This window comes from Colletes latitarsis, chromosome 6, assembly GCF_051014445.1.
Source record: "Colletes latitarsis isolate SP2378_abdomen chromosome 6, iyColLati1, whole genome shotgun sequence".
NCBI classification, from domain to species: domain Eukaryota; kingdom Metazoa; phylum Arthropoda; class Insecta; order Hymenoptera; family Colletidae; genus Colletes; species Colletes latitarsis.
Genome location: NC_135139.1, coordinates 8578954 through 8588494, shown reverse-complemented (window position 1 = coordinate 8588494; position 9541 = coordinate 8578954). Strand labels below are relative to the sequence as shown.

Here is a 9541-nt window from a genome sequence, read left to right as displayed (position 1 = left end):
ATTAGAATCAATTATTATAATATTAAGTGATACAAGCAAAAAAAATCAACGCGCACAGAGAGATAAATATTTAATTACTTATGTGCAATATTTACAAAACAGGTTTTCATTTGCTTTAGAGAAAGAAAACATAATTTTAAAATTACTTTGAATAAAAATAGTGAAAGTATTACGTACTGAAATTTAAAATAAAAATCTCAGGTTTTGATGATTGGATACAGTTTTAGAAAAAAAAAAATAAAAGAACAAAGAATCTCTTTGAAGACAATTTTGTCTAGTCTTTAGTAAAATGTATTAAAAAATTTTAAATGTTGCTAATTATCAAATTCATGCCCAGTTAAGGTTGTAATACATACTATTAAGAAGACTTTTTATATGTAAAATTATATTTCTGAGCATATTCTATTCGAAATATTATATATCATTTAAAAGTTGGATAATAATTATTCTACCATGTGTATAAAGTACATTCTAACAAAGAATTCTGTTTAATTACAAAGCATCTTGATTTATTTCTTGTAATCAAATTGTTTTTCTGTACAGTGCTAAATCGAAAAAGATGAGAACAATGTGATTTTATTTTAATGTAATACTATTCACGCATGTATGAGAAGTGTAAGTGGTTTGTTTAATGAATGTAAATTATTCGTTACTCATCTTTGTTGTTTATTGTTTCTCGTTGTTATGATTGTATGTGGTATCTTTTTAGTATAGTTACATAATACAATGAGATATGAATGAAATGGAAAAAGATTTAAATCACATTGAATACAATAATGAAAAATTTAATGATGAAAGGAATAAAGAAAGTTAGTTTTAGATAAAATATATATAAATTATTCCTTGTATCTGTATCCTTTTCCTTGTTATTTAGCCAGTTTAGTGTAATTGATTTTTTTTTATTTTACTCTACTGTTGATATCTTTCAAATATAAAGACTTTGTTTTTTAATCTGATATTGATGAATGTACTATTATGTAATATATAAGCATACCAATTGTTAATTTATACAAACTTTTATGTACAAGTTATTTAGATGAAAATAAATTCCTTGTACAAGAAATGAACAAAACAGGAAAGCTAGAACTATTGCTATCTTTTACGATTAAAACAAACTTTTTAATTTTTAAGCTAATTTAACAAATTAATTTTGTATGTTAATATTTATGGATATAAATTTAAACTTTATCTTTTTGTTTCTCTGGATCATTCGAAGTTCAGGACTTTTCTTCTTCTATTACTTTTTTGAAGACTTTCGTCGCATACAAATTCGCCTTAATTTGTAAGGCTCGCATAAAATAGTTTTTATCCGTTAGAACTTCTATTTTATTTTGCGATATTACATTGCCTTCAATATAATTTTACTATTTAGAACTTTTTTATATCAGTGTATCAGAAGCTTTCTCTAATAAAAACCCCATGATTTACACTTTCTTTCTTTTTTACGTAATAAAAAACACTTTTTATTAATAGGTATATAAGTATAACGTATATTTTAAATATAATACATGAATACAAGCCATTGTTCATAACTGAACCGCCATTCATCATAACTGGCTGTCACAATTGTTTATCATGAAGAAAGGCAGTACAGTATTTAAATATGTCTAATTCGATCACAACGCTACATTTGTATTGTTTAAATTAATAGAAAAAAGTATAGAGCGTGTTTACAAAAATGTGGCACCTTATTCAAAATTAATTCCACATGCCAAATATAGTGCATTAATAAAAATGTGAAATCTTTTTTCAGAATCAATTTCTTATGCTAATATAAATCATAAAGCCTATTTTCTAATTTTCAATCTAAGGCTTCATTATCGAGATATATGCAGTTTGAAATTTTTTCGTGTATAAACGTCATGGATACGTGTTTTTTGTATGTCGATGACTGTAAGTACGGTTGCGCGATCAGTTGGTTAGGGGTTGTAATCGCGTGTCGGAGTTACATCAATGAATGCTGACCGCTTATATTTCGGTAACGATGTTTTATATTGCAAAATGATACAAGACTTTTCAATTTCTCTTCGCACAAAGAATTACTCCTGAAAAGAAATCCCACATTTATATTAACACCTTTTGTGTAATTTACATATACCTTTCAACAACTATGTTGCCTTATTTAACTTACACGATTATTACGCGCTTAGAGAGAATCGATGTAAAGATAACACATTCAATTAGTGTTGTTTATGTTATTGTGTAAGAGTTTAGAAATAACAGAGATCGGACGTTAAGTTTATATAGTAGGAATGTACGTGGATGATGTAATGCTACTACGTCTAAGCAATGTATCTGATGCCTGCGGTGTAGCGGAACCTTTATGAAAAGAACGTTTATGCGGATGAAGATTAAGCGGAGGTAAATTTGGATGTTCGATTCTTGTTGGTGAACTGACACGTGGTCGTAATGTTCCTCTTTGTTGTATTGAAAGTATTCCTGCAAATGGAATAAAATAAAATTGAATTATATTCACCATTAAAATGAATAGATTAATATTATAACGGGCAATTAAATATTGCCTGAATCATTTGGTTCCAAAGCATCATTGAGTTGATAGTAATCAGTCTTTATTGACAATGGCTCTTCATAATCTACGAACGCCGTGTTATCAAACGCTTTATCGTCCTTCGGCCGATTTTGAATCGGGCTCGTAACTGGTGGGTCCGCATAAGTCTGAAAAATCGAGGACCTATCTTCAGATATTTTAAACGTTTCCGTATTTCACATTGGGAATATGCAATTAGTTAAGCCATCACATTATTGCACGCAAAATTTTTGTGAAGTTGGCAATTCATAGATATTGAACAATATATTTTATTTAGAAGCCTATGGTATATTCCCTCTTTCTGTTTTATTTCTTTCTTTATTTACTTTATCGAGTGTACTTGTTGTTTTCAATTTTGGTAATTATATGTGTACACGAGGATCTATCTCTCCGATTTCAATGACCTTGAAATACGTTTTAGGAATACAAAAATTAGTCGCAAAAAACAATTGCTATTATTACATTTAATTCTGGGTATACATACAGTGGATGAAATTTCTATAAGAACACCATGGTTTACTGCCAAAAATTCATTTATTCTATAAATATACGTTAGTAGAATAAATATATATTAATACAATAAATATTACATCAAAATACACGGGTTAAAATCAATTAAAAATATAACGAAGTCACCTCTTATCCAAAAACATAAAACTGCAACCTAGGATGAAAAATGGAAAACTAGTATTTTCCGGTGAGAAAAAATTTAATCTGTCCTAATGAATTTAAATACTGTTAGCATGATTTACTTAGTCGAAATCGTAGGTACGAATAGAAATTTCGGCGGTGGAAGTTTAATGTTGATACGGCGATAACATGTATAGGAAACATATGTCAAGGTCATTGAAATCTGGAAGATGGATCCTAATTTATACGATTACCTTAATTTTTATTTAAACAATTTGCAAATTATTTAAATGTAAAAAAAATTCAATGAATTACCGCCTCCTGCGTCAGTATAATAGTTTCTTGAGGAGAACAATATCGAAATTTTGTAAATTCATAACGCATAAGAATAATGCTGGATATAAAAACGTAATATCAGTAAATTGCCTTAAGTTTTACATGTTCAGTTGGCGTAGTTGAACAGGCACGCTTATGGAATTGTCCACCGCCGATAGTTTCATAGGTATGTTCCTCTAGATAGTGTCTGGTAGTACCCCGTGGTGTAAGAGTAGCCCACATAACACGACTATCTTGCATATTGTCAGTTGCACAAGGATAAAGAACAGCTTCATTTTGAATCCTTCCATTTTTCGTTTGCATACTGGATGCTGCATTCGGCATGGAAATCACGCCGTTCTTACCATTTCTATTACTACAGAATGATAATCAGTTATTTCGTGACTTCGAGGGTTTTGTCTTTCTTATTAATTAATATGCTTATGTGACGTAAAATATTAGATCATCCCATAAGTAGCGTCATTTCTTCCCTTGGTTTGAAAAAAATGGTACATCGTGTTTTGGCAATGTATAAAAGTTCTGCCATTTTAATTGTTCTACACGATTATCTACGAAACTACTGATTATCCAAACGAACGCTTCGGATAAAACTTTCTCTGTTTTATGAGATACATTTTGTGATCGATATAGTTTTAATCCGAACGATGGTATAGTCAGGGGCAAAATTGAATGGACACCTATCTATTCTACGTAAAAGTATTGCAATTCAATAAATTTTCCAAATAAATTTCTTGTTTTTCATTGTTCATCGTAGTTTACATTGTTATCGACAAATTTTGCTTGTAGTTTTACAGAATAATGTGGTTTATCTTACATAAGAATTATTAAAAATTAAAGTTCAACAAAACGATGTAGAAAAAGTTGAGTGGACATCTTTATATTTTATGCTTCTTGTTCCAATATTTTGTATTCCCTCCTTTAGCTTTAATAATTGCTTCTAATCGCTTAGGAATGCTATCGATTAAACATCCGATCATAAGATGGACACTTTGATGTCTCGTCAAATATAGAAAATCAGAAGCTGCATTTTCGACATATTTTGCTTATTTATTACCGAAAAGGTAAGAATGCTATTCAAGCAAGAATTGTGTGACGTATATGAAGAAGATGTTTTAACAGAATGGCAGTGCCAAAACTCGTTTGCAAAATTTCATTCCTGCAATTTTGATATCGAAGGTGGCCCACGTTTTGAAAGGCTACTTAAAGCTGACAAAGGCGAAATAAAGGTATTGGTTAAAACAAACCGACGAATAACAACACGAGAAATCGTTAAGAGGTCAAATTTGTCGAATTCGACCGTTTGTGATCACATGAAACGACTTGGTTTCGTTTTAAAGCTCGATATTTGGGTTCCACCATGATAATGCCAGACCTCACGCAAGTTTGGATTGGGATGTGCTACCACACCCATCATACACGCCAGATTTAGCACCATCGAATTATTACTTGTTCCGGCCTTTAAAATATTTCTTAAACGATAAAACATTTACTTAAAGTGGCGATGTCAAAAATCACTTGCATCAGTTTTTTATAAATAAAGGTCAGAAATTTTACGAGCATGGAATCATGCTACTACCAGCAAGATTGTAAAAAATGTTGGACCAAAATGACTACTACCTAAAATGATTACTACTATTTACTATTACCTAAAATGATTACTGTCAAACTTGATGTAAGATTTTTTCGCCATTTTATTTCGCCATATGAAAATCACAAATATATGCGACTTTTCTGTCCTAATTTGTCGCATACAGTTGGGCATTACTGTAATTACAAACAACAATCGATGTAACTGTTTGTTGTACTTATTGAAAATCTTGTTTACCAGGACAAACTTTAACAGAGATCATCTAAAATTGACACTAGATCGGTTTATTTTAAATCAATAAACCGACAATTTCTTAAAGCAAATATTCGAATACTATCTGAGGAATGACAGCTATTAAATATAATGGTTAATATATCACTTGTTAAAAATAACTGCAAGTATTGTTATTTTTACTGTAGAATCCACCTTCGACATTACTTATGGCATGACCCAATATCAAATTACAAAACAATCCTTTTAATACCGTGATTTATATTTAACTTCGATCGCATTTATTTACGTATTAAAGGATGAAGAATCATAATTATACTCACAATTTGCATTTCAAGAGTAACGTCGCTAGTATTATGCCTATGAAAATCACACCGACGCAGGATGATATTAATACTAGCAACCACGTGTCGTCGAAAACTGTACCTAAAATTATCATAATTGATATAGTAGATTTACTTTTCAAAAAAAAATTAACAATTCTAATAAAAACTAACACGACGTCAATTAATTATTACAATGTTCGCTTAAATTTCAAAAACCCAGCCCCACTACTTCCCTATTACTCACAAGAGGAGCATCGGACATGACTCAACGGAGTCATCATCAGAGTGTTCGGCCACCCCTGGGGAAAATTTTAATGAGAAATTCTAGAGGCCAAAGTAAGACGAAAATCAAGAATACCAATTTGTTGATGGAGATTTCGTTAAAAAGTTATTAACGTTTAAAGTTTCGCCTGTAGAACGGCAATCTGCGAACAGCTACGTACGCGTAATAGTATTTTTCATTCATAAAACTGTAAGGCCTCGATAGGTCAGTAAGTAGAGTTTCTCATGCTGAGTGAGAACCACTATCGCATGCACGCAACTGTTCGCAGATTGCCGTTCCATAGGCGAAATTTCGTCATATTTTGGCCTCTAGAATCTCTCATTAAAATTTTTCCCAGGGGTGGTCGAACACCCTGTTTATGTATATTCGAATTCTTATTTACGACATTTGTCGCTGCATTATAAATGCTTTTGAATGACTTCTTTTACTATGTAAATATACCTAACTATACGATTGTTACAAAGTCTAATTTTTTCATTATTGGCTCATTAGCTACGGCTGAAGTTATAGATACAATAGATGTATCATCCATCCAAATTTGAAATCGATGTGAGCCATGTCTGATGTTCTTCTTGTCAATTTCTCGAGCTGAGCGTAATCTGATGCTATTAACTTTATCACCTAGAATGACTCGCTTGTTTTTGATTATATAAAACAATATTTCAGATATAAATCGAATGGTTTCAAAGAGAGCACAAGATAGCAGCAGTCATTTGCCTCTTTACTTATTGAACGATCCTCATATTTTACTTTGACAAACAACAAAATGTAACATAATCGATTTAGGACTAGACCTTGCTGTGGCATCTCTATGTATTGCACTCCTTCGGAGCGGCGATCACAAAGATGCTTGCACGGGCTGTCATTTAGATGCTGTGGAAACGACAATAGATCCGCGCGTGGATAAAAGTCGGAACTTTGCTGTAGAATAGCCGGGAACGGTGGTGGTGGTATATGAAGAATGTCGGGTGGTGGTTCGAGTGTACATAATGCACAACCCGAGTTATTCATTATTAAATCGAAGCCTCTCATCTATAATTTAGATTAGTAGAATAAACAATTAGTAGCTAGTATTTTATATTGTACGTAAAAATTAAGTCATCCTCCCTTATAAGTCCTAATTTATTTTATTTTGCATTTCAAAAAGACATATAGGCGAACAAACATGTAAAAATGCGCCCTTTGGCGTTAACACGTTAAACGCCATGTCAGTTTCACAGGACCGATATTACAATTATCCGTTTAGGTGACGTCATTTCCTAGCAACCAACAGTATCGAAAAATAATACTTTACAATTAATACGTGTTATATGTTATATAATATTTATATTATAATATATGTTATATAATGTTATATAATATTTGGCCAGCTTTTTTGTGTTTTACCTCACTGAGCGCCGGCTCGAGTTAAATTTCGTGTTCAATACATGTTGTATGAACCTACTCGATCTTGACTAACGATGTTAGAGAGAATCTTTACTGTAAATCAAATGTGCGCTATATAGCTAAGATATAAATCAAGAATTACTCTTCCTACTTAATTTTTCTAACAACGATACAGCATTCCAAAATATTTGAAAAAATGATGACCACATGAACGTGTTATAACCGTCAAAGTATAAAAACAATTATTTAATAACTTTGATAAAAAGTTGACGATTTGAACTTTTTTAAATTTTATAAAATTCGATTTTACAGCTCAAAAAATTTGAAAAGAAATCCTAATATGTAACTTGATGACTGCAGCATATTTAAAATTTGTTATAATTTTCCAAGAAATAGAAAAGAAAAGATCAAATTAATACTGCCAAAGATAGACAATGAAATTGTCGCGTAAAAATTGTTTTCTTATAGAGAATTTACTATCGACATATACAGGGTGTTCAGCCATCCTTGGGAAAAATTTGAATGGGAGATTCTAGAGGCTAAAATAAGACGAAAATCAAAAATACTAATTTGTTGATGGAGATTTCGTTAAAAAGTTATTAACGTTTAAAGTTCCGCACGTACTGAATTTTTTTCTAGAAAGTAGGTAGGATTTCGGGGGTAGGTCTATTCACCAAAAATTATTGTAATTGACCCCCGCAACTGAAAATAATTTTTTTAGAACGATTTGAAAAATTTTTTTTTCGTCGAAAAATTTAGGCACCTACCCCCTGGGTCGATTTTTCTTAAAAATTCGTTTTTGATTTTTAGTAATTTCATTTGACGCCCTACAGAAAAGTTGTGTAATACTTTTTTGTAGATACCCATGAGCTCTACTTCAGAAAAAAGTTTCATTAAAATATATTGACCATTGTCGGAGTTACGGATGTTTGAAAATTGAACCATTTTTATGGGGTTTTTCTCATTTTGCGAGGTCAGAGAACAACTTTTCGAATATTTTTAGCATTTCTACATATTCTATACCAAAATACGCGTTGTTTGCTTTTTTAAACATTAAAATCGTCCAATCTGTTCAGGAGTTATGGTGTTTTAAAGATACGCATGAAATTTCGGGGAACGATTTCTGGCCTGAAATTAGATTTTCGGTAAGGAATTTTTTTCTAGAAAGTGGGTAGGATTTCGGGGGTATGTGTATTGACCAAAAATGATTGTAATTGACCCCTGCAACTGAAAATAATTTTTTTAAAACGATTTGAAAAATTTTTTTTTCGCCGAAATTATCAGCACCGACCCGAATTTTTTTCTCGAAAGTGGGTAGGATTTCGGAGGTATGTGTATTCACCAAAAATGATTATAATTGACCTTCGCAACTAAAAGTAATTTTTTCAGAATGATTTGAAATTTTTTAATTTATTTTTTTAATAAACAAAGCCTCAGTCAAGAAATTGATATTCTTAATTTTCGTCTTATTTTGGCCTCTAGAATCTCCCATTAAAATTTTTCCCGTGGTTGGCCGAATACCCTGTATGATAAGTTCAAAACGGTTAAGGGGACACTTACGTGCTTATTCGCTTATACCCTTTCCGGAATAAAATTATCGCTTACTTAATTAATACGATTGACACTGTAAAATTATTTTCTCGATCTAAGTTAATGACAAGATATAATACTTATGTATCTGTTATGCTTCGTGTATATTCCATTCCTTTGTTTTGCAACTAGTTAGCACTTCGAAATTTAGTACCGTCCGCCACAGAAGCTAGTAAATTATAAAAAGACACAATTCGTATTTTATTGCATGCTTCCAAGCACAAAGCATGTAACAATTATAGTAAAAAGTAAACTCTCACCGCTAAGCAATACCCCTATGTGAAAGTGCTATCAGGGTGGCTACTGGCTCCTCTGTAAGAAAAGCGCACGCGTTGTCGTATTGAGCGACTGGAGAAAATTTCGCGACCCGTGTTTCATCGTCCGTCTATACCAATAACAATACCATTAATATTTTCATTTAAAAAACAACATTTTAAGTATTATACATACACACATCATACGAAATAATTAAAATATGATACCTTAATGCTGCACTTAATATTTATTCCATACAATAGAAAACCATAAACAAATTAGAATAACAAATATAATTGATTTCAGATTAATCTTAATTTTATCATAATTTTAATATTACGCATATATTTTTCTGTAAACAAAATAAC

The 9541-nt window shown here is 31.2% G+C and overlaps 1 protein-coding gene across 7 annotated transcripts; it reads right to left on the bottom strand.

Annotated features, from left to right (window-relative positions):
• Window positions 1-437: 437 nt before the first annotated feature.
• LOC143342327 (uncharacterized) lies at window positions 438-9282 on the bottom strand. 7 transcript variants are annotated; one of them, XR_013079786.1, is made up of 7 exons: window positions 8999-9172; window positions 6737-6974; window positions 5657-5759; window positions 3605-3869; window positions 2523-2676; window positions 2132-2439; window positions 438-2045 (listed from the first exon to the last, which is right to left on the bottom strand). XR_013079786.1 is itself a non-coding variant. In XM_076766084.1 (7 exons), the coding sequence occupies exons 3-7, from the start codon at window positions 6972-6974 to the stop codon at window positions 2240-2242; spliced, it is 960 nt and encodes a 319-aa protein (XP_076622199.1). In that variant the 5' UTR covers window positions 8889-9087; window positions 9179-9282; the 3' UTR covers window positions 2078-2239. The 7 variants fall into 7 exon arrangements, 6 of the variants coding, with proteins under 6 accessions (XP_076622199.1, XP_076622196.1, XP_076622200.1 ...); XM_076766084.1 differs by lacking the exon at window positions 438-2045 and adding an exon at window positions 9179-9282 and having other exon boundaries at window positions 2078-2439; window positions 8889-9087; XM_076766081.1 differs by lacking the exon at window positions 438-2045 and adding an exon at window positions 9179-9279 and having other exon boundaries at window positions 2078-2439; window positions 8999-9087.
• Between the last annotated feature and the right edge of the window lie 259 nt (window positions 9283-9541).

Bases quoted from the DNA above. Each gene is read 5' to 3' on its own strand.
- LOC143342327 (XM_076766084.1), bottom strand. From the start codon at position 6,974: ATGAGAGGCTTCGATTTAATAATGAATAACTCGGGTTGTGCATTATGT. The intron at 5,760-6,736 runs GTCTAGTCCTAA...TGATAATTTTAG, and splicing joins CATAGAGATGCCACAGCAAG to GTACAGTTTTCGACGACACG. The intron at 2,440-2,522 runs GCAATATTTAAT...TTCCATTTGCAG, and splicing joins TTTGGAACCAAATGATTCAG to GAATACTTTCAATACAACAA.